General features: G+C 36.4%; 2 protein-coding genes across 3 annotated transcripts in view; both read left to right on the forward strand.

Annotated features, from left to right (window-relative positions):
• Positions 1–15,765, forward strand: part of LOC110094781 (omega-amidase, chloroplastic) — a 35,216-nt gene extending 19,451 nt beyond the window's left edge. The window contains exons 7-9 of the mRNA XM_020820107.2: positions 14,867–14,947; positions 15,043–15,125; positions 15,575–15,765. Coding sequence (XP_020675766.1) covers positions 14,867–14,947; positions 15,043–15,125; positions 15,575–15,653 — 243 coding nt within the window. The 3' untranslated portion in view covers positions 15,654–15,765. The remainder of the gene's footprint in view (positions 1–14,866; positions 14,948–15,042; positions 15,126–15,574) is intronic.
• Positions 15,766–22,800: 7,035 nt separating this feature from the next.
• On the forward strand, positions 22,801–24,889 carry LOC110094787 (protein ELF4-LIKE 3-like). Of its 2 annotated transcripts, none has more exons than XM_020820112.2 (2): positions 22,801–22,958; positions 24,252–24,889. In XM_020820112.2, exon 2 carries the CDS (start codon positions 24,302–24,304, stop codon positions 24,638–24,640), a length of 339 nt encoding a protein of 112 aa, XP_020675771.1. In that variant the 5' UTR covers positions 22,801–22,958; positions 24,252–24,301; the 3' UTR covers positions 24,641–24,889. The 2 variants fall into 2 exon arrangements, with proteins under 2 accessions (XP_020675771.1, XP_020675772.1); XM_020820113.2 differs by having other exon boundaries at positions 22,808–22,958; positions 24,161–24,889.
• Positions 24,890–25,960: the final 1,071 nt, after the last annotated feature.

Consider the following 25,960-nt stretch of genomic DNA (forward strand, 5'->3'; position numbering starts at 1 on the left):
GTAGTTGAAATGTTTGAAGTTTGTTTCGATGAGTGTAAAATAAATGTAAATGATTACTTGTTTTTTTATTGTTTGGCTTAAAGTAAAGTGAATATAAGTGTAAAACCCAACGATAGTGGTGGTCAGTGGTCGGTGGCCTATGATTAGCAGCGACAGCTAGTAGCAAGGTGGGTGGAGGTTGGCAGCGCGGCGATGGATAGCAACAATGATAGAGGATCTACAATGTGTTTGGAAATCGGCAAATCTAATAACTTTCAAATACACTAAGGAGCTATTTAGTTTCTTGGAAAAAAAGAATGTTGTGTAAAATGAATGCAGTGTAAAAGAAATATTTTGAAGTTTTGAATTGAGTTTTCCCTGTTGAAGATATCTTCTGCACAGAATACCCTTAAAATGGTTGAAGCCTCGACTTCTTGCCATTTGTTTTAGCATCTACAATCTCTTACCAACCTGTTCTTGACATGATCCTTAACATTCCTGAGGCTTGTGCTTATACTTTTATGATTGCATGAGTATTTCAAGAGCTTGTTTATCTACTATCACAAGTTATTTTTACCTCAAGGATACTCGTACATTAAATGTAATCATATTCCTCCTTGAGGATTTAGCTTGTTTCTTGGCTATGCAGCCTCGTGTCTGCCCACTTAGCCCCTCTCTTAGCCTCTTAGAGGTTCTGGGTAGTTTGCTGAATTCAAAGTTTAAAATTTTTGTTTTTCTTCTGCCTATTTGCGTTATGGTGTATTGCTACATCCAAATGGATTCTAATTGCACTTGCTCAACCATACTTCAAGGTGAAGATATTGTTGACGATCATTCTTGAGGTCTTTTCTGAGGATAACATAGTGAAGTCAGCGGATTTGATTTTGAGATAGTTTATTTGTTGCTGTAAAATGTAGTTGCATTAGCAATGATCAGCAAGCGCCACTGATTGCGGGGTTCTTTTACCTCATTGGTTCTATCTTTTTTATAATTGCGGCCTCCTCTAAAGAGTTAAGCCAATCGAGGAATATGTAAAGTCATGTTAGGAACCACATAAAGTTACACATGACATTCTTACAATTGAATAATTTTCAAGAAAATATTATTCCCAGTTATGCCATGATTCTTTGTTTACTCCAGCGTAAGAATTTTTTTGGTATAATTTGCCCAACACCTGAAAATATAGATTATGTTTGTTGCTTAATGGAGTTATGTAACTACTGGTAATAACTTCCTGAAAACCAGCTTGTCAAATCTTCTCGTGATGTTAAATAGCCATGTTCTCTCATTATCAGTTGAAAAGCACTTAATGGGTGGTTTCTCATTTTGTTTGTGTCAGGATCTACGTCATTTTAGTTGAATAATTTGAGAATTCCTATATCATCTTAAATAATCTTATCATATCCATGTGGACCCCTTGGCATTTTTCCTTCGCAAACTGTTAGGGCTGTGGGCTTAAAAAAATTGAGCTTTTGGGGCCCCGGCCTCTTATTATATATTTGGCGAAAGTTTTAATTGATTATGTTTGGGGAGAAATTTTTGGAAGGCAGATCAGATAGAAATAAGACACTATACAGAGATTTTTCCCTCTTAACGAGGACTTTACGATCTGAGATCTGGCTTTCTATATGCTTAACTTCCTATAGTTAATCACCCCTTTCGATAACGAGAGAGCACTTTTGATTAAGTTTAGTTGTTAAATAGGTACTAAGTACCTGATGTATAATAGCAACATATTTATATATGTAAAATTAGAAATTCATTAACTTGCACTTAAAGTGGATGACGGGGAATGATGATGAACTCGATTAAGATCCCATGGTTCTGTCATCTCGGGGCATCATGGTCCCTAATATAGTTAGTTAGAGAAGATAGTTGACCCAATCTGACCGAACGATTCTTATTGGCAGCCATGAGTTGCTTTGTATAAGGGTACTTTATAGACTTGAGGTGAGTGTTTGTTTAAAGGATGAATTCAAGTCGACCTTAGCTTACAGAGGGTTTTGTGCCATATCGATTATATTCTATAATTCATTACTCAATGATAATAAGCCATTCAGGAATATACGTGCTTTTAACCATGAATTTAATACAATGGAGTTGATCAACGAAGCCACTAGTTCAGAGGATTGCGGTCATAATCATTTATCATGTGGAGCCTTCTTGACCAAACCACGAGTTCTTTGTGGAGTTGTCTGGCCAAGCCACTAATTAGAGCACCAAATATAATCATTTTCTGCATAGAGCTGTCTGACCAAGCTATGGGTATTATGGAGCCATTTAGCCAAGCCACTGATTAGAGGACAATTGCCACGTCCTTTTTGGTAGGATATTATTTGAGAATGAATCTTAGTGATGTTATTGATTTTGATATTCGCTCTTTGTGAGCTAGAGTTATGTTTGAGTTTATTACCATCGCCAAACAGTTGCAGAGAGGGGATGGATTTTGTTTATAGGTAATTAGATTTCATTTTTTGAAATATTAAAAATTTAATAGATTTGAAGTTTTTTTTTTTTTTTTTTTCAAATTTTACCGGTTGAGATTTACATTCAATACGACCATCATCATGGTAGTGTTACAGTCACTTTAAAATATATGTATTTCATTGATGTTTGGAGGTATTTAGAAAATAGAATCCCCTTTGTTTAATATTAATTTTCAACACGACCATCATTGAAAATTTGTGAAAAATTCACATTTTTTATTGTTTAAACATTGTAAACTCTGTAGGCCCGCTGCAGAGGATCGACTTGACAATTGATTATCATGCGAATGTTAAGAATTAGAGTTAATATGTTTATGATGAGTTTTATTTGAAAAGCCTTTGAACGCTTAATGTGAAATTAAAAAATATCTCGGTAGATTTCTAATTTGTTGTTTGTTGTTAATCAAAGTCGTGTCGACTCCAGTCTTTTCAAAAAAGATGATCGAACTTGAAAATTTAACTCGCGCAATATTTTCAAACCTTTGTATTTAAGAATCCTATGCGACGGTCGAAGCACATGTGAGTAATTAGTTTGAAAATAGGATTTTAAATTAACGAGCTTTTAACCCTGTGCAACATTCTCAGACATTGGCTTTTACAAGTTTAGCATATTTGTCAAAGCACATGCGGGGATTTTAAATTTCTTTTTAAATTAATATGCATGCTTGCCGATGCGCTCATGTGATGCACTTGCATGCATCTTGGTGCATTTTCATATCACGTTTGCATGCTTTTAATACAGTGCACATTATTTGATTGTACTTGCTTCTCGAGTTAGTGACTCGTTTCTTAATGTAGTAACACTCTTCTCAGGGCTTGTTGGTTGCTTCTCAAGACTGCTACATGCTCCTGGAGGTGTCAGCATGCTTCTCGATGTGTCACATTTAAGTTTAGAGAATTATTTTTTAATGCAAGAGGGAGAATTTTAAAATATTTAAAATTTAAACATTTGCGTAAGAGTTCATTATTTGAATGCACATTGTTTCACTTTAGAGTTTAAAAATAACACATTGTGTCCGCTTGTACGAGTGCTGCAAATCTGGTGGCATCGATTTCATTTTTGAATCTTATATGAGGTTGCCTTTTGCCTTCTGTCCACTTTTAGATTTGTGTGGTGGATTCGGTGTCATCAAGGCAAATTATGTTTCAGTTATTGTATATAGAAGAGATGTTTAGTTCATTTTGCCTTATTCTAGTTATCATTTAACATAGTTCAAAGGGGATGTTTATTCAATCGACATTATGAGATCGTTCTTTTGCTGATCAGTGAGCTATGAATCCCTTATTATCACTCGTAGCAGGTTAGTTCAATTGATACGATCCCCTTGTTCTCGCTTGTAGTCTAGTTATTGTGTGCACTACGAAATCCTTGGTCTTGCTCATAGGTTAATTGTAGTGTTCATTATAATAGGTCCCTTGTTGTTTCTTGTAGGAAGATTATTGTGCGTTGCAAGTTCTTTGTTTTTGCTCATAGGCGGATTATTGTGCATATTACAAGTACCTTGCTCATGCTCGTATGCAAGTTGTTTTGCCTACTACAAACCCCCTTGTTTCTTGCCCATAGGTGAGTTGATATGTTCGTTTGGGGCCCTTATATTCACTTGTAGTTAGATTGATGTATGCATAACAAGTTTCCTGCTCATGTCTATATGTAGACTGCTATGAGCATTGCAAGTCTTTGTTGTTATCTATAGACAAGTTGAAGTATTCATTAAAGGTATCGTGCTATTGCCTGTAGGCAGGCTATTGTATTCTTTACAAGTTTGCTGATATTATATGTAGGCAAGTCATTTTGCACATTACAAACCTTTGTTTACTATGAGTCCCCTGTTAACCCCCATAGGCAAACAATCATTGTGGGCTTCAAAAATTCGTGCCTTGGCTTCTCTGCGCCTTTTTTTAGTTAGGAGAGTTTTAACGAGTTTAGTTTCGGGGTAAATTTTTAGAAGACATTGGGTTTTAGATAAGACACTACTTAGAGATTTCACCCTCATTTTGCGAGGACTTTATAATATGATGTCTTGTTTTTCACATGCGCAAGTACTTATGGTTAATTAGTTCTCCTGATAACGAGAGAGTACTTTCGATTAATGTTAGTCATTATAATAGGCACTTAGTACCTAGCGTATAATAGAAGCATCTTTAAGAATTTTATATTTTGAATTTGTTGAATTTAAAAGTTGAAATTTATCATTGTATGCTTAAGGCGGGTGATGGGGAAATGATGACGGGTTTGGTCAAGATCTTGTGGTTTCACTGTCTCGAGCTATTGTGGTTCCTAGTCTACTTAATCAGAGGATGTAAATGATTCAACTTGACCAAATGATTCTTGTCGGCAGCCATGGGTTGCGTTGTCCAAGGGGATTGTGTAGACTTGGAGTGAATGTTTGCCTAAAGGGACATATTTGAGCCCATCTTAGCTAACAAAGGATTTTTTTCCCCTATCGATTATACCCAATTAATTAATTACTCAAGGATTTAAAGTTATTAGGGAACATACAAGATCTGTCCGTGACCGTAATTTAGTTGTACCATTGACGACAAAATCATTGGGTCAAAGAGCGTTGGTCATAACCGTTTACCTGTGGTGCGTCATGTCATCTCCGGTCCATTTGAGGTGGATCGGACTTGAGCTTAAGTTAACTTTCGACCCACACAACATTCTCAAACTTCGAGTTTAAAAATTGAGAGTGGTGGTCAGTGCACATGCATGTAGTTTAAATTTTATTTTAAATAATATGCATGCCTTTCAGTGTACTAATACGATGTATTTCTTATGCTTGACAACTTATTTATTATTTCTTTAGTCTGTGTAGTATCCTCATTCGTCATGTGTATATGTTATAGTAGTCGGGGTCCATGAGGAAAACATACTATGTGGCGACTATTAATGCAAATGCTCTTTCGTAGAAACATACATATTTTTTATTTTTTTAAGGATAACTACCGCACATATTTACATTTATTTACATGTATTTTTCTCACTTGCAAATATTTATAGAATACAAAGCATGACTTTTAAAATTACTTCACACATTTTAAACATGGGCCCTAGGTTGGTGTGGCCCATAAATGTATCTTCCCTATTTTTTATCAAAGAGATCCTAGACTGGTGGAACACGCAAGTGCACCTCCCCGTCTTTTAGCAAATGGATCCTAGGTTGGGCTCGCAAATGGTTTGAATTTTATGTTAGAAATAGGAGGGGAGACTTAGTTCATTTATCACATTCCATTTTACAAGAAGAGTGTTGCTGGGGGATTTAGGTGTGCACGAGCAAAGCAGAAGCTAAGGGCGAAGGTTTTAGTTCATTCTTTTTGGAGAACAATTATTTCTCATGCTAGTTTACTTTTAAGCTTTATTAAATTACGCTTTAATTTTTGTTCATTTTTATTTTCAGTGTTTAGAACCTAGGATGCCTTACATTTTTTTTATTTTATTGACTTAAGAGTTTGGTTAGATTTTTTTTTTCTAAGTTTCCAAATCATTTATTTAATTGTAAATTTCGGCAGTACCATGACATTGTTCCAATGTGGGGGCTACATTAGAGTGTGGTAGGCCTTCCCGTCTGCCAAGAAAGACAGTCATAATTGGTGTCAGGTGACACCATGGCCGAAATTTCTGTCAAGAAAGGCCGTCGTGGGTCTTCAAGCAGTTGTTTACAAAGCATAACATTTTCCCGCCTATCAAGAAACACAGTTACAGGCACTTAATTTTTCATATATAGTAAATTTTTTCACCTGCCAAGAAAGATAATCATGGGTACTTATTTTCATGCATAACAAATTTCCCCGCCTACCAAGAAAGGCGTTCACAAGTATTTATTTTCATGCATACAAATTTTCCCACCTGTCAAAAAATGTGGTCACAAGTACTTATTTTCATTTACATATATATATTTTATCCTTTGCCAAGAAAGGAGATCATGGGTATTCATTTTCATGCATTGCAAACATAAAATAATTAGTGTTAGGGTTATACCTTAGATGCGTGGAGGCAAAGGCAACAATAGCAGGATGACGGCGATGATGATGATGCCTACGATGCATGAAGAATTTTAATTGAATTATTTTTTTAATTAAAATTTTTATGGGGTGGAGGCCAGAGAGAGAAAAGGAAAGTTTTTTCTATTTCTAGAGAGAGTGGAAAGAGAGGGATAAGCTAGGTTTTGGTGGAAATGGTGTAGGAATGTGATGGTGGTAAGGAGAATTATGTTATAGAGAGAAAGAGATGATTTTTCTCTCTCTAGGAAGATAGATAAAGAGAATGAGAGTGGATTTGAATGAGATGAATGCTGGAGGAGATGATTTTGAGGAGAGGATGGATTTTCTTTGTTTTTCTTGAAAGAAAAAAAAATCTCTTTAGGTCTAGAAAAAAAGAAGAGATATGATGGGGTTTTTTTGGTGTAGAGGGTGTAGGAGTTGTTAAGGAGGCTTTTTTGTGAAGGGAGGATGGCGGTTTGGGGGGTATGGAGAGATAAATTAAAATTTTAGGACTAGGGTTAGGGTTAGGTTTTGAGGAAGAAGAAGATGGGGTAGGAGAAGAGGAAGAGGAAGAGAAAGAATGGAAAGGGAAGAAGAAATGGAGGAATGAATAAGAAAGAAAGAAAGGAGAAGGAGAAGGGGAGGGAGAAGGAGAAAGGAGAAGAGGGGGAAGGAGTTTACCTAGGTGGTGGCGGCAACAGTTGGAGACTAGAGGCAGGAGTTGGGCATGAGAGAGCAAACCGAGAGGGAGAGAAGGGGCTGTGTGTGAGTTTGAGCGTGAGCCATGGGGGGTCGGTTGGAGGATTATGAGAGTATAAGGGGTTTAGTGAGGGTAATTTAGGTATTTAGGGATTTTTTAATATTTTGATTTTAATTATAAAATTGAGAGTAAAATTTTCTTATTTATGGTAAATAATTATTTAGATTAATCGTGTTTCGACTCGTCATAAGATCATCGTTGTCATTCGCTCATGTCAATGTCGCCTCGAGCTGCTCAGTCAAAATTTTAATTTTTGGCGATCAACAACTCATCCAATATGGGTGTTGATCTTAGCTTTTTCAGCTATCTTAGACACCATGGCGTTGTCTGTTTTGTGAACGAAGGCCATTTTCAAGATTTGAGTTTTCGATTGACATGTGTCGGGTGGGTTTCATGCGGCGCTGCGTTCTTTTGCTTTCGAAACTCACCGTGTGCAGTCGACTCCACCCCAACACTAGTTTTAAGGTCAACAATCACATTGTAAATTCCATATTTTTTCTTGTAGGCAAGCTATCACATTCATTTGTAAGTTTCTTACTTTTGCTTGTAGGTGAGCTATTGCGTTCATTATAAGTCCACAATTTTTGTTCTTAGGCAAGCTGCCAATTTCATGAAAAAGTCTCTTGATTGTGCCTTTTAATTTTATAAATTTTATTTAAATTATATATTTTTTGTTTTAAAATTATTAGCTTTGGTTAGGTTCCCTATAAATGCTCAGTGTAAAGTTCGACAGCTTATGGACGTCTCCCCCTTGTAGGGGGAATTTTAGGGAGAGCTAAGGCCTTCATGACTGGAAATTATTGAGTTTGGACACCGGATACAGCTTACAGTCCAGAGACGAATCACGTTATCCAGTACCGTGCTCGGTACCGAGTAGGGGGTGATGTGGCACATTTTTATTCGGCTCTGGACGGCGACCGGTGTTCGAACCCAATAATTTCCCCTTCCCGACACGCTTATACCGAATCGGGACGGTTGGTGTTAGGTGACACCGCGTCTAGGGTTCTTCTTCCCCAACATGTTTATCAAAAGCACGTGGGGTCGTCATTACCTGCATAAACAAATTTCCCTGCCACATTGGAACAACGCGAATTAGTGCTTAAGATTTACAGATGTTCCCCATCATGCTGGAACGATGTGAATGGGTCCTTAGCAAATTTCCTGGCCTCGCTAGAACAAATAGAACGAGTACTTAAATGAGCAAATTTCTCCTTCATATTGGAACAAAACCAATGGGTACTTATTTTGAATTTAAAAATTATACCTACAGGGGTGATGTGGCACATTTGTATTGGGCTTTGGACGGCGACCGGTGTTCGAACCCAATAATTTCCCCTTCCCGACACGCTTATACCGAATCGGGACGGTTGGTGTTAGGTGACACCGCGTCTAGGGTTCTTCTTCCCCAACATGTTTATCAAAAGCACGCGGGGTCGTCATTACCTGCATAAACAAATTTCCTTGCCGCATTGGAAGAACGTGAATTAGTGCTTAAGATTTACGGATGTTCCCCATCACGCTGGAACGATGTGAATGTGTCCTTAGCAAATTTCCGGGCCTCGCTAGAACAAATAGAACGAGTACTTAAATGAGCAAATTTCTCCTTCATATTGGAACAAAACCAATGGGTACTTATTTTGAATTTAAAAATTATACCTACACAAGTGATGACGACGAGATGATGAGGCTTTTGGCAAGGATTAAAACACACAATATTCTCTCTTTTTATAGCCTCTTTTGTGTTTTCTGATTCTCTTTTTTTTTATACTAATAACGATAATAAATATACTAACAATAGAGTGGGGAACTAATCTGTCTGTTAGAGAGAATAGGAGAGGGAGATGTATGTATGCTGAAGGCTATAGTGTTTGGCTGGTGTAGGTGGGATGAGGGCTGTTTTCGTGGGAGATTGTAGGTTGCTTGAGATCTGTAGTTGGTTTGAGGCTTTGGAGGAGAGTTGCAAGTGGAGTTTTGGGTGTTCGGTAGAGTAGTCGCTATGAGGTAGAAGCTATTTGGGTGGTTTTTATGGCTTCTCGGGACTGGGAAGATGGGGAGAGTTGGTGTTTGGTAGCAGCTGTAGTCGATGTTTTATTTTTTATTTTTTTATTTTTTATTTGATACTAGCTGTAGTTGGTGTTGGGTGAAGTGGCTAAGAGTGGAGATGGGCTGATTGAGCTTTTTTCATGAATTGCAAAAGTGGGCAGTGAAGGCAACAAGTTGTGTGGCTGGGCTTGCTTGAAGAGGAATGGGGAGATGATTGCTATAAAAGAAGGTGACAGCTTTGATGGCTGTTTGGTTAGCTATTGGAAGGAGGGTTGCAGTCTATTTGAGAGGGAGTGGAAGGAGCAGCAGGCTGGAGGAGCTGTAGGAGAGGCATGTGAGCTGGTAGAAGAACTGAGAGATGTTGTATCGGCTTGAAGGAGGAGAGTTAGTTGCGGCTGTGTGGAGAGCTGGGAGTAGAGGGAAGAGGAGCTCCTTGTAGTTGGGAGATTCGGAGCCAGGAGTGGAGAAGGGGGACTGGAGATGAGGAACTAGGGAATGGGAGGAGTTTGAGTGGATTTGCTTGTGCAATAGAATAGTGAGTGGAGTCTGTTCTAGTTTATTAGATTTTTTTTTTTTTAATTTTATGCTCACTGAATTGGCAGATTCAGGATTGGGCAGCTGTAGGAATTTGGGCATGGATTAGATTGGGCAGAAGATAGGATTTGGATTTGTTTATTTTAAAGTATATTTTATTGAATATATATTTAAATTATATGCGAACGGAATTAAAATAGCCTAAAATTAATTATCTATAATGAAAGAGAGACGTGGATTGACCCTCTCATGTTTTCTTCTCGATTTTTGTGCATCTCGATTTGTGTGCAATCAACTCGCGCATAGATAAATTTCGCCTCTTTCGTTTGTGCAACGACCCAGGCAATATTACAGCCATTTCCGGGTATTGTCGACATTCTGAACTCAACAATGAAGTATGTTTCACGAACGGCGATGTTCGGGCAACGTCACACTACGTTCTTGATTGGATATGCATTCTTGATAGAAGAAAGAAGATTCTACTAATTAAATTGGTTCGATTTTGATTTTTGGGTTGCCCCATAGCATCTTGAACACAAATTGATTTTTTAAGTCTCTTAATTGTTGACTGAATCCGAACTAAATCCTACAATGATTTTCTCTGTCTCAAAATATTTGTGTCAGGTTCGATTCATATTATTCGAGGCAATATTGACACCCATTAGAGAGAGCCGCCATAGGTGTGTGTTATGTAAAAGAAAAAAGAGAGAAGGCTTGAAAAGAAGAAGAGAGAGGGAAAGAGTGAGTGAGCTGAAAAAGAAAACATCGGATGAGAAAAAGAAAAAAAAGAAAGGGCGAGAAAAGAGAAGATAGAAAATTATTCTGTTCTTTTGTTTTTGTCTGCAATGAACTACCTCAATGCAGTGTAAGCATAGTGGCGTTGATGCAAGTATGTTAGTGCTGTAACCAAGTTTGGTGAGGTCATAGTTAGGCATGATGCTGCCAAAACAAGTGTGCTAATACTGGACCCAAGTTTGGTGTTGTCAGGGAATGTGACGAGGACATCAGAAGATCAACGGCTGAGATCTAGAGTTTATTTTAATTTTTGATGTCTTATGTACTAGTTTATCTTATATTACTGTTTTTCCCATTTTACCCTTAGGAGTGATCAAGTAGTGTTGTAGCCCGAAGGGACATTTTAATCTTTGATATTTTTCTTTTCATGAGGCCTATTTATAGGCTAGCTTTCTTGTATTGAAGGATGATGAATATGGAATGAAATTTTGTTTTCTTTGCTTGATCTCTAAGTGAGTTCATGGGATGAGAGACCCTAGGTGGGTGAAAGCAATACATGTCAACCTTTGGAGGAGTCCAAGGTTCGCGGTTTTACGATCTCTTTGTGAGTTCTTAGTTCTTTATTTTAGTTTTCATATTCCCTACCCACCTTCCTCTCCATACCCGCCGTCCAACAACCGCCCTCCTATCGAGCTCCACCACTGCATGCACCCCGACTCCAATCCTACCTTCTAAAAGCACCAAATTCCCCTCTCTAACTGGCGGATCAACTCTCCCCTCCTCACACCCGATGTCATCCCCCAAGCCCCCATTGCCGCCGGCCTCCCCATTGGATCCACCTCAATTATGACGATTTCAATCGTCATAATTCCCTTCCTAAATTAGCTCCATGGAAAAGGAAAGCAATGACCCTTGTTTGAAATTTGAAATTCAAATTTCAAATACTTTCCTTATTTGGAACTTTGCCAAGAAGGAAAGTTTTTAAATTTCAATCTGATTTAATTTTAAATTAAAGAGGGTTGTTTATTCTCTTTCCTATGTGGCAAACCTCGTTTGGAAACTTATTAAAATCTTCCCCATACTCGTCCCTCCCCTCATGATGCCGCCGGCCACCCATTAATGGGCTAAATCATATTGCTTCCTATTAAGGCTCCATCCCACTTGAATTTGAATTTAAAATTCAAATTAAATCCCGTCAAATCACCTTAAATCTGAAATAAATCTCATATTTAATTCCCACTTGCAATTAATACCTTGTCCACATTCGTGGACACAATTTTTTTCCCTCTCTCTCTCTTTCTCTCTCTCCACTTTCATTAAATGCTCCCAATTAAGACTCCGCAATCACCTCCCCATGCCGCCTCCCCTCTCCCCCAATTTCTCTCTTCCACTTTAATTCTCTCAATTTGAATTTGAATTCAAATTCAAATTAATCCTGCCAATTTCACTTAATCTAAATTTAATTAGATTGGCCACCTAAGCTAGTACTGGATCCCAAATTTTTCTCCCACAGCTGCCCACGAGATTCCCCACTAAAATCCCTTAGTTCCTGTGCAACCCGGAGAGGAAAGTCACTGATTTCCCCTCCTTCCACTTGCTGTCCAGAAATCTGGATTGGTTCTAAGTGTTTCCCTGAGATTTAAGACCTAGAAAGCTATTGTCCAGGGCCTTCTGATTGCTTTCCAAGGAGTCCAAGTTAGGTTCGCTTGCTGTCTACCACTCAGAAGCTGCCAAAGTTGTTGTCTAAATTTGTTGTCCACATAGTTCAGCAGGCTCCCCCCCTGCACCACACCTTCAACGGGAAGGCCCCCAACTGCTGCCAAGAACTCAGTCATTCTAGATTGTTGTCCTAATTTTGGAGATTAATGAGGTTGTTGATATGAGGCTTCCAACTACTACCTAGTGCTTGATAATGGTGAACTCTTTCCCTAGTCTCTTATCTTCATAGTTATCCTACTGTGTGATTTAATTGATTAATAAGAAGCTTGTTAATTACTCTCCGCTAAATCTTTAGAAATTAGAGAGTTGGGTGAGCGATTCTATCATAGTGACTAATCTTGTTGTTAATATAGGGAACTCTCGTTAAAACCTTCCATGTATGCATTGTTAGATTAAATTGGCCATTTTACGATCTTAACTTCTATACATGTAATTTAGCCTAAACTTGTCTTACCGCTCATTGTGTTTTCTTTTGTTGTTCAAAATCAATGCAAAGATATAAGTATTATGCTCTAAAAATTAAGCGTGCAAATTCATTAAGAAAGTCATCTTCGCATGTACGTTTCACATCATTTTAGTATCAGAGCATGGTTGCCCGGGATGCGAATTCGACGAAGTCGAGCTCTTTTCCACCCCGGGAGAATGATGCGGACATCCGACGGTGGACGATATTCAAAGGAAGTGTCGAAGATCGACGGCCGAGATCACTCCGTTTTATTTTAGTTTATTAATTGTATTTTGATTTAATTTTGCAATTTTCTTTTTTTACCCTTTTTATTTATGAGTCTTGTCTTATGTAAGCCCAAGGGGAAAATTTGTCTTATAGTTTATTTTGAGACCTATTTATAGGAGAAATTATTACATCCTGTGAAAATACCGAGCAATACCGAGCATACCGAGTGTATCGAGCGCGCTGTATCGAGCACGATACCGAGCACTTAAGTGATGTAGCGTTTTGTTATTGGTTTCTTGATGCATTCGGTAACCTGACGGAATAATTACTCCTATATATAGAGGCCTCTTCTCATGTATTAGGTATGATGGAATTATAATAAAAATTTGTGTTATGCATTTGTGTTCTTGTGGGAGGACGATTGTGAATCCCTATGGAGGGAATCGTAGTTTCATCAGTCGCAGGATGGTTCCGGGCTCGTGGCTTGAAGTTCCTTGGTGAAGGGCAACGCATCACCCGTCAGTCTTCGGAAGAGTCCAAGACTCGCGGTTCTATTCCTTTTTTTTGTTTTGTTTTGTTTTTTCTTATTTCCCTGAACTGGCACCTCCTCAAGCCCTCTACCAAGACGTCGATCTTCTCACCCCATCACCTCCATACCATCGGCCTACACTAGCCCCTCCCTTCCTCCTCCCTCCCCTTGGTCGAAATCCAACAAGTCTCCACCCACCTGCCGGCCACCTCTTTGCCTAGTATCATTTCCCTCCAAAACTCCTCTTTCCTTATTTAGGATGTCATTACTTTGGAAAGATTTCAAATTCGAATTAATCTAATTTGAATTTCAAATCCACCCTCATTAATTATATTAATTTTGAGAAGTTTTTTTTATTTAATTAATTAATCAATTCTAAAATTGATTAATTAATTAATCTCATATCCAAATTTCAAATGCTTTCCTAATTAGTACATCTATTTTAAGAAGCATCCTCAATTGATGCAAATCTGAAATTAATTCAAATTTGAAGTTATCAATCAACATTCAATGGAAATATCCACATACGTTGAATGTGGTTGCTCCCCTCTTCCCTCCATTGGCCGGCCCACCTTCTCTTCCCTTCTCTAATTATTTATTCCTTAATTTACGGCCTAAGATTAGGGAATATTAATTACCTATTCCCTCCTTTATTCTTCTTTTTTTGAAATTCGAAATTGTTAAATCTCTCACACCAAAACATGCAATTAATTTCAGATTTTAAAATTATATCCCCTACCTCCTCGCGTTCTACATCAGAATGTCTTATTTTTCTGAACAGGGAATACAACTTTCTATGTTCTTTGATATCTTGTCGTCCAAGAATCTTATTTTATTGCTTGACAATTTTATTTTCTTTCAATATTTAGGGTGTTGTGGAAGAGAAAATTATAACATATCATTAATTGTTATTATGGAGTGTTTTCCTTATTCGGCTGTGGACATAATAGATCAATCAGTCTTGTCAATCCACGTTTTTTTCTGTTTTAAATTTTTGTACTTTATTTCATCATTATCATCGCACTTATGGTTGTTTATACAACACGCCTCTCCTATGCTGGAGAGATTATTTTTTGCGGACACCGGACAGGAGAACCGTCCGGTCCGCGCTTGGTACCGAGCGTCAGTACCGTGCTCAGTACACTTTTGGGATGATGTGACGCTTTTTTGTTGGTCTCTGGATGACGTGCGGACTCCACACAATAAAAATTCCCTCTGCTGATATGGAACAGTAACATGCTCACTTCACACAATATCTTCAATGAGGAGCCTCAATTCTGAACATCCTGTCTTTGTTCGGAGGGAGCAGAGTATAGAACTACTAGTAGACGTTCTGCTTTTCTTTACTTCTTTCTTAGTGAAAATTTGATGAAATAGAAGTTAAGTCTTTTATATTTTGTTTAAGCTCATTACATATATATTTTCAGCTATTTGTAGCAACATGCTCCCCAGCTCGTGATGCCAGTGCTGGATATATTGCTTGGGGCCACTCCACTCTTGTTGGTCCGGTAAGTGTAATATTGAAGTATATGAAGCACATTTCTTAGACATTGAAGTATATGGAAAATTTGAACCATAAACTGCTTGCTTTCTTTTTATTCAGTTTGGAGAAGTCATTGCAACTACTGAGCATGAAGAAGCCATCATTGTGGAAGAGATTGATTATTCACTGATAGAACTGAGAAGGTAATAAAAACTGAAGGAACATATTCAAATACGGTAACTGTAATCTATACAATTTATTCAGCGAAAGCACAATTTTTTATTAAATTGAAGAGAAGTTGGATTTATATGGATCTTTACTAATGTCTTTATTTCAAATTTGAATCTCATTTGGAAAATGCTCACCTAAGAGCAATTTTGGTTGTGGAAGTTAAATTTCTTTGACATTATTTTTATGCTAATTTAATGAAAATCATGATCTTGTTTGATCGAATCCACACCAAATAATAATAAAAAAACTTGTTTTCACTCGATCAAGTTCAATGAATTTTAGGTTTGATCAGAACCTTTTCATTGCATGGAGATGAGATCTAAAAATCATAATTTTACAACTCTTCTTCAGATCTGAATGTCAATCACAATTTTCGTGTTAGTTATAAATTCTTTATTTGACCATGATCTTTTTTTTGTAGGTCCAACCTCCCATTACAGATTCAAAGGCGTGGGGATCTCTATAAGTTTGTTGATGTGCAAAGGGTCAGCCATCACTAGATAATTATCTTGTTTCTTGAAAAAAGTTGTAGCTTCGTTGTGCTTCTAAAAAATCTGATTTTTTCCGTTTACATGAACTTTAAATTAATAATTGCAAGTTGTTCTTGATTTATCAAGCGTTACTTCAAGAAACACATAAAATAGGAGGATAGCCTGTAGTCCATGATTCAGTATTTGTTAAGTAGTTCAGTTAAAACTCCCATTGAATCTCTAGAAAATATGATGGAGATATTCTATTCATTCTAAATATTGGATTAATAATTGAAAAAAAATTGTTTTGATCTTGTTTGTGGCTATGAGATGATGAGATCCATGATTTAAGTTTGCTTTCAGCATTGCCTAAAAGATGGGACAATATTTAATGACTAGCAACATTTTTTATAGATCATCTACCCTGAAGCTCAATCTTTAGAAATCTTAGCCTCAGCATGGATTTTGATGATGAGAAAAAGGGGAATGTACATCATCCTTTTTTAAATATTGATAATAGAAATACATAAAATTAGTATGCGAAATGAGTATATACGTGAAAATGTTGGAGTAGCTCTAGTGTCATAGAAGATTAGAGAAAGTCTCCTTAGATGGTTTGGTCATATAAAATGTTGACCTTTTGATGATCTGGTTAGAAGGTAGATAGGTATATTGATTTGAGCTATGTTAAAAAATGTATAGGTAGACCCTATGATGCACGGACACTGACACGGCATCATGGAAACGTCACGACACGGTATATTTTTTGTTGAAAATATAGGACAGGGGTACGACGTGGACGTGATATTATAATTTTTTTTTATATGTATCATCCATTATCTCCCACAACTAAAACATGGTGATGATAAATAGATCAATGCTATATGAAAGTAATAAACTTTGAGCACAAGTAAATTGATGAACTCTACACAAGAGCATTAAATAATAATCTCAAAAATGACATTAGAATTCCACTACCAATAGAGAAAGTCCTTTTGCTCTTTTGGTTGACAGAGAAACTTTTAAAAGTACTCTCCTTAGTAGGTGAATATTACTCAATATACCACACTTTCGTATTAACAAATTAAAATAGACAACCTTATTTAATAAAATTTAAAGCGTACATTGTAAACTAACTTCAGTTTGGAGTGTTTGACCTTGTTGAAGGTGCTTACATTTGGCCATTTATCGACTAGAATAATGCTTAGAAATTTGTGGCTTCATCTAAGCCGGCTTCATCTAACCCGCTTCGCTGCTACCGTATTTTTGAAAAATTATTCTGCACGGATCCGGACGGTGTCCAGAGATCAACTAGAGTATGCGACATGTCATTTTTTTGCTTGGTATTGATGCTAGATATTGGGTGACATGACACGTTCTAGTTGATCTCTGAACCGGCCGGTGTCCAGAATAATCTCTTTATATTGTTAAATAATATCACAATTTGGACCATAGTGGTGGTGTGAGTTGTTTTCTGTGTCAAATAATATATATATAGGAAGAAAAGAAACAAAGTTTGGAATAAAAGAAAACTTACTGGTTTTCCGCAGTTTTAAAGGTTCAAATTCTTCATTCTTGTGATACTCTGCTTTACTCTGCTTCTTTTCCAATCAAGCTTCCGAAGCATATCGGATTTCTGCTGCTTGGAATGAATGAAATCTCGTTGTATTTGCATGTCGATCATCGTTCTCGCAATCTGATATTTTTCATGTTTGCTGTTGGGGAAAAGCGGATACTGAATTGCAAAGTTTGTTGTGGTAAAGATTTGGGGCTTCACGATGTCCTTGCGGGGGGAAAATATTGGGTTAGGTCACGCGACGTGTTTGGAGCCCAATCAAAATATGTCACATCACCTTCTTTTCGGTGCTGAGCTTGGTGCTGAGCAGTACCGAGCTCGGTACTCGGTACTAAGCTCGGTACTCAGTATTTCATAGTATCGAGCTCAATACTATGAATACCGAACGTAAGCTATATCCGGTGACCAGACCCAATAATTTCCCCCTTGCTGGAGACCTGCGGGCAGTGGTAGGATGGAGGTTTGACGGTGGTTGCCAGGCTGAGGCCCTACGGTGGTGGTGGAAGGGTTGAGGTTCTTTAAAATAATTTAAATTTTTACATATGTATATATAAATAAAAAAAATATTTATTTTTTCTGCGCCACTGTATGATATCTCGCTACTCTCTCTTTCAATCTGCTCCCACGATAAAATGTTTCAGAAAGCCCCATAAAAATATTAAAAATTAATCATTTATTTGTTTTTTCAAAATTCACATCGCCTTTTTCTTTTGGATTTTATTGCTTTTTCCGAAATGGGCAGTTGTTGTTTCAAGAAAAAATGGCACAAATTTCTCATCAAAATTCAGTCCCTTTTTTTTTTTTTTTTTCCCTGGGATATTTAGGCTCATTAAGGCAAGCGCACACAAAACGCTTATATGCCAAACTAGAATTCAAGATTTTTTTTGTTCATAGTCAAATCCCCCAATCAATTTGGGGTGTAGATGAGTTGAATCGAGTCGAATAGTGGCCTTACCGAGCTCTGCTCGTCAGTTATAAAATTAGCTCAAACTTGAGTCAAGTTTAAACTTGACTAGTCCCATTGTAAATGAGCTCAGGCTACTCACAAGCTTCCAGCTATCCTGGCTGCCTTACTCATCATCAGTTTTTCGCGAACGAGCTATCCTTTGCAGTCGTCCGCCTTTCGAGTTTTGAGCTTCAACAGACTTACATGCGTGCGGTCCTCCTTGTTTTGAGCACCAATAGGCTTACAAGCGTGGTCCGCCTAGTTCCACAATTTTTTTTTTTTGGGACATTTAGGCCATTTAAGGCAAACTCACACACACAACGCATACACATAAACTCGAACCCTGAACCTCTTAATTTGAAGCCTAAGCTCTCAACCAATAGGCCAAGGAGAGTTGTGTCTAGTTCCACAAATCCACAAGCGGAAATTTTAGAACCACAGGTGGGAGTTTTACTAGTGCAGGTGGGATTTTCAAATTTAACAAATAAATAAAAATTATTTTAAAAAATATTAATAATAATTCGAGTTGGCTTGCGAGCTCACGAGCCAAGTTTTATTAATCTCGATCTAGAGCTCGTTTAATAAATGTGTTCGAGTTTGAGCTCGAGCTCATTGCTCAATAAGCTCAGCTCGTGAGCTCGTTAACGAGTCAAATTAGAGCCAGCTCGGCACACTTAGCCCTCTACAATCAACATCAGTGTATCAAAATTCAGTCTTTTTGTGCTATCTAATCTCCAATCATGGTCCAAGTAATTCACATTCTCTTCCTTTTTTCTCTTTTTCTGTGACCTCAACTGCTCCTTATTCCTTATCTTTTCCATCCAAGACCGCTTTTCTTGATTTCTAGTACAAGTAAAAAAATAGGTACAAATTCTGCTCTCCCATTCCCTCCACCAGAATCAAAAGGTCTCATCTTTATTTTTATTGACGTGGCTTTTTGCAATCTATGCTTTGCTCAATTGTTTTTACTTTTCTCTTTTACCATTCTCCATTTGAGAATGACATCTTTGATGAGAATTTAACCTAAGCTGTAAGGGAAATAATTCCTCTTAATAGAATTGGACCAGCTTTTTAAAGTTAGATTTAGGCTTCGTTTGGAACGACTTTTTTATTGTTTTTTAAAACGGAGTTTTAGTACAAAAATAAAAAAATTTGTACTAAAACTCCGTTTTATAAAGCAATAAAAAAGCCGTCCTTAGGCTTCGTTTGGGACAGCTTTTTTATTGCTTCTTGAAGCAGTTTTTAGTATAAAAATTAATTTTTTTTTACAAGAAAGCTGCTTCATTAAAAAAGCTTTCCCAAACGAAGCCTTAGACTTTGTTTGGGACAACTTTTTTTCCTGCCTCTTAAAGCATCTTTTTGGTACAAAAATTAATTTTTGTACTAGAATGTCATTTTAAGAAACATTAAGAAAATCATATCAAAGGATGCCTTAAAAGAAGCCATGGAAGCCATGATTCATCTCGGTCCATGAATCTCATGCTTCTTCATGCTTGTTACCAATCCCAATGCCTAGATTCCCTTCTCTCCCCATAGCTTTATTTTTCTTACTTTTTGTTCCTCTAAAGAAGGAATAATTATTAGGTGAGGAGTGCAGACGGGGAGAGCACCGTCTGCACAGATACAGGGTACCAAGCGGTACCTAGTGGTACCCAGTGGTACCGAACGGTACATAGCTGGATTTTTTACTAGTGTGCAGACGGTTCTTCTCGTCTGCACTCCGCACCTAATAATCTCTCCTAAAGAAGATAGTTTGGTGCTCTATTATTTATCTAATCTATTATGCCAACTTTGTCTCCATTTGCTTTACTCGTTGATTTCACAAAGCTGGCCAGATAACTGGTTGAATTATTTCTAGTATATTCTAGAAATCTAGGTCTAAATCATGAAGAAACCTCAAGAAAGTTAATGTGGTTGATATGCCCTTTGTGTAACTGATTTTTATTTTGTTCTTCCCCTTTCTTCTCTTATGAATGATGATTTCATGTTTAATCTCATTGAATGATGATTTCTTCTATTGTCTATGGCTAGATTAATTATTATATGCGGACACCGAACGCTGTCTGGAGAGCTACCAGAATGCGCCACATCACCCCTTCGTTCGGTATCACGGTTCGGTACTGCGGTTCGTACCTGCGGCTCGGTACCACTGACGTGTCGCATTCTGGTTAGTCTCTGGATAACATTCTGCGTCCGGTCTCCGCATAGAATAATTTTTCCGCATGTTTTTGCTTTTATGTATCCATGTAATGAAATTGTTATGTTTAGAATGCCGGAAAGACCTTTTTTTCCACACATGGATTCAAACATTTATTTCCCAAATAAAAAAGTCTGCAAAGTTAATGTGCTTATGAATATATGCCCTTACACAAAAGAGAGCCACTTTTACTGAATTCTTGAGCTCCCAATCATGCACACCACAAGACTAGTCTTGCAGATAAGGGCATTTTGAGCTTTTTGACCACAAAACTGTTTCAGCCAATGACATTCTTCTGAATATTCTTTTATGGGTGCTATAAACAAACAATGTTTGGTAAAGGGATGACTGACAATAACAAAAGCTATGAATGCACAGAGGTCTTCTCCATCATGGTAATGGGACCCTTCTATGGGTGGAAATTACATCAATGCCCAACTTATTATTATTATTATTATTATTATTTGGGAATATTTGGAGCCTTAGCCCATATCATTAAAAAATGAAAGGAGTACAAAGTAAATGAAAATCATATGCCAACACACAAAAACGTGGTGCAAATGACAAAATCAGCCAAGGCTGTTGAACAAAATAAAGCAGGTAAAAAGAAAAAATAATGCAGCAAAATCAAAAGAACTCAGGATGCAAATTCCTGAAATTCTCGAAGGCATCAAAAATCATCTAAAGAGATGATAAAAACTCCCCTGGTTGCCGAAGAAGACCGTCCGAGGGGATGTTGTGTGAATAATGCAGCAAAATCAAAAGGACCGTTTCATTTTTATTTTTTAGGGTTTATTTTGATTTTAAGTCATTAGAAAGAGTTATTGAGAGAAGAAATAGACACCCAACGAGACAACTCAAGAATATATTAATCAATTTTTATTAGAATAAATTTTAAAATTATTAGATTTATGTTTATAAGTTTACTTTGTTAAACATTCTTTTTTTAGCTGATAAAAAGTCCTCTTAATCAAATATATTCATCTGTTATCTTATCATCATTATCATCACCATCATCATCTTGAACTTTGCTTATAACACCTTGTTGTTTAAGCTCTTTCAACATCGAATGCATGCATGATTTCCTCAACCTCGTGCCATGCGACCAATTGCATTTCATACACGACCTCGAAAGTTTTCAGTCTGACCTCTACAGTCATACATGTAACCCGGACAATCTCCTTTTATCTTCCATCCTTATAGAGTGGGAGCCTTCGCACTATATTTTTTTATTATAATTATCTCATATTTTTCCTACATAAAATTGAATAGATATTACACATTTATAATGCAACTATTTTCTATAGTTTCATGCACTAAGATCAAACAAATAGAATAATAATTAGAAAAGGATGGGCATGCAACACAAAAGGGGCCACTTTTGGCTTGAAACAATAAATCCAAAATGAAATCTATCAAGCTCTAAAATATCTATCATCGCAACAGTCTCATTGCATGCCACGTGTCATATCACATGCCACATGATGTATTGTGGGTCCATTCAGGGTATGAAATGTGGTGAGATTACCATAATTTGAAACCAATTAATGTTTGGCTTTTTTGTTTAACCCCACCTTAATCTTAAAATAATACTCGTAATTAACTTTTTTCTTATGTCACCTATTTACAAGGAGAAATTATTCTGTGCGGATATCAGATTTTTCGGAGATGAATCAGATTGCGCCACGTCATCCAGTATACAACAAAAAATGACGTGACTCGTCCTCATTGACTTCCGAATGACATTCGATGTCCGCACAGAATAGTTTTTTATTTAAAGAGCTGTTTGCTTAGATTTTTCTTTGTTATTTATTTATTTTTTTCTATGGGTGAAAATGGAAAAGATTCCAACCTAACCTTCATAGTTATGTGCATGCCCATTGGGTCCCTCACTCCACTAATGAAATCATTTTTATTAATATATTCTTTTTCAAAACCATATTTATTATAAGAACTTATTTAATTTATTGATTCTTGTTATATTAAAACTATGCTTATTTAAAAAAAATAATACTTTCCTAAAATTATTAAGTTTTTTATTAAAGGTTTGTTTTGAATAATTTTATTGTAATTCTATTTTTCATATTACAATTATAGTATCATTTGATTATTATTTTCTTATTATTTGTTTATTATTTTTTTAAAAAATTTGTGTTGAAAATGAAAAAAAAAATCATTTTTTACAGCTATGATTGCTAATATATGATAGTTAGCTTTAACAAAGCTGGTGTTTGATTTTTGTAAAAAAGTTGATATTCATTATATTGAAAGTAGAAATAGAATCAAATTTGGATAATAAATGTGAGCAAAATAATTAAAATATTTATTTTTTCTTAAAAAAAAAAATCCAAGTGAACATTCCTGCTTCAAGTCTGGAGAAATAAAAGACGGTGAAGGGTATCTTAATGATTTTTGCGGTGACCATACCTACCGCCCCTTCAATAAAACGACCTGCGCTCGTCCGCTGCAGAAGAAATCTTTTCATTTATTTTATTAATATTATTTTTTTTTCAGTTTCAGAAGTCATACCTTTCTTACATATTCGATTAACCGGGGAAAGAACGCATCGGTTCTTTCCACTCGATCGAAGCCGGATAAATGCTTGAGATTTCTAAGGTAAGCCCAAGAAAAAAAGAGAGAAAAAAACTATACTTTTGGTTCTTATTCCTTGTTCTGTACTGCAGGAATTTGTTTGCTTGCTGTTGTTGATAGAAACAATAATGATCCTCAAACTTTTCTTCGATTCTTTCTTTAAATAGTTACTATTTGTTTTTTAAGATTATAAATAATTCGGCATCAAAATCAGTTCTTGGCAAGGGCAGTGTTTGAGCTCTATTATGCCCATTTCAGCTATTCCTATGAAAGAAAATCGATGAATAAGGTTCTTTTGCTGTGTAATTTCTCATAGTTTGAGCAATAGGAACCTCTTTCTGCTTTCTACAGTTCATAAAATTTGAAACTTTTTTCCGTCAGGATGGATGTGAGATTTCTAATGTGTTTTTGTTCTAAAGAAAGGGGTTTTCTTTCCATTTCAATGAATTGAATCAACTTTTTTGTCTTGTTAATTGTGCTGAAAAGACTCCATCTAATCCTAAGTGACGCATGCTGAAACCAAAGAAGAAAGAAAAACTATCATTTTCATCAAAAACAAATATTCTTTTATTACCTTTCAAAATCCTTTGATGTCCTATCATTCCAAGAACTGTTTCTTGACTGTTCCTTCAGAAGTAGGTGAGAGCTAACTTAGTTGGTAAAGATTCCTTCTGAAGCTCAGTTGCATCTCATTTCTTTCTCTCTAATGCCTCTGTTAAGCCATTCTCGGTTTTTCTTATTTGGTTTGCTGTGTTTTGCGGTCTTTCAATGGATGAATTATTCTATGCGGATGCCGAACTCCATCCAAAGCCCAATGAAAATGTGCCACATCACCCTTACTCGGTACTGCTTCATAGCGAGCTCGGTACTGAGCTCAGTATTGGGTGATGTGGTTGCACCTGATTGGCCTCTGGATGGTAAGCTACGTCCGGTGTCCACACAGAATTATCTCTCCTTTCAATGATGCCTTTTTTAATATGAGAATGACATCTAGGGAGGTTTTCTCTTGTCTATTTTCTGTTATTATATTATTCTTAATTATTGGTTTGATGATAAGTTTGATTTTGTTCTTATTTTGTTGATATTATTGTTTGTCAACACAACTATTGATATTTTAAATAGAAATATTTATATATAATACTTGTTATATTCAGAAAGAGAGCTGGGGAGACCGAAATGTTATATTTAGCATTTTAACTAATTGCATTATCTGATACTTTTATCAGAATGGCAGGCAATGTTATCCTGATAACATTGAACTAAACAAATCCTACATCTGAAGTTATCTTGAAGTGTTTCTGTTCTGTCTCTCTCCAGCTCTATTTCTGATTCTAGTTGAGATTGAGCTCAAATAAAGTACCCAAATAATGGAGGGAGATACATTATCCAGCTTTGGCAATGGAACCCAGATTGATAACAAAGTAGTGCAGAACTTTCAGAAGAGCTTTGTCCAAGTACAGAACATCCTGGATCACAATCGTCTCCTCATCAATGAAATCAACAAGAACCATGAGTCCATGGTTGCAGACAACCTCAGCCGCAATGTCGGCCTTATCAGAGAACTCAACAACAATATCCGTCGAGTGGTTGACCTCTATGGTGATCTCTCTTCCTCTTTCACCAAGTCCATGGAGTCCTCATCCGACGGAGACTGGTTCACTGGCACACTTCAGTCTGACACCAAGAAGAGAATTCGGTCGAGCTGAAGATTCTATGATGACTGTGAAATTCAAATCAAAATTCCTTTAGCAAAGAGGGGATAATGGCAGGAAGGATTGAAACCAGTGAGAAAAACAGGAAGAAGAAAAGGATGTGTGAGAGACTAGCAGCTCTCTTGTGCTGCAACATAATAAGTGTTTAATGCTAAGTAATTGTTCAACTCTTTCTTACAATCTTAATTTGAATTGACTTTATTACTTTAGCTAATGGAATTGCAGAAGAGCTTTTTGACTGCTTGATGATTGTTGGCTCCTTTAACAAATACATATTCTTAGAAGTTCTATAAAATTATATGCCTATAAGAGTTTAATAACTCTATCATCACTGAATAGTTTTTTCAGAACAGCTTTTGTTTGCTTTTCTTGCTTCTCTTTCTCCATGTTGATTTCTTCTCTATTTTGTCTCCTGTGGGACAAACCCACTTTCATTCTGGCAGAAGATTTGATCTGGTGTGATTTTCTCATGAAGGATGCTTTGGATTTAGAGAATCTATGAGGAAATGCACAAAATCTCGTATGGTTCACAAATTGTTAATTTAAACTAAAAGGGCAAAACATCTTGTCATTATTATCCCTCAATTAAAAATAATACTTGGAACATTGGAAGCATTAAAGCTATAGAAATATTTGACTGAAAATATGCCATTACATAAAACTAGCTTGCACTGTATCAGATTAAACTTTTTGTTTGAGACGACTTTCTTATTGCTTTTTAAAGCAGTTCCCAAACGAAGCATAAATTAGCTCATTAACTAGACATCAGAGAATAGAAAGAAAATGAATCTGAGAGATCTCTTAGTAATAAAATATCAAGCCTTCTTAAAAATCTTTATTTTCAAAATGCACTGGGAGAAGGCTTGAAGAAAGTGCTTTCAATCTTTATTTTCATACTGTTTCTTAAAATAGTTTTTTAGCACAAAAAATTTAATTGTTGTACTAAAAAATCATTTTAAGTAGCACCAAATAAATCTTTAATCAAAAGTAAAATCATAGAAGAATGTTTTACACATATTTCAAATTCACATTCTCATAATCACAAAATCATTAAAATTTTATAATAAAAAATGAAATAAATTTGTTTCAAAATATTATGATGTGATTTGAATAAGATTAAAGTTGATTTAAGCTGAGATTTGTGTTATATATATAGAAGAAACTCCAAAGATATATGTGCTATTACAAAGTGATATGAGAGCAATATACTAGTTGAAAGATGTGAACTAGTGTTATATTGGATAAAAAGCTATATCATGGGAACCACCTCTTGAATTCGATATGGGACAAAATGCTAAATGGTGGGAGCCACCA

This window comes from Dendrobium catenatum, unplaced genomic scaffold, assembly GCF_001605985.2.
Source record: "Dendrobium catenatum unplaced genomic scaffold, ASM160598v2 fragScaff_scaffold_659, whole genome shotgun sequence".
In the NCBI taxonomy this organism is placed as follows: domain Eukaryota; kingdom Viridiplantae; phylum Streptophyta; class Magnoliopsida; order Asparagales; family Orchidaceae; genus Dendrobium; species Dendrobium catenatum.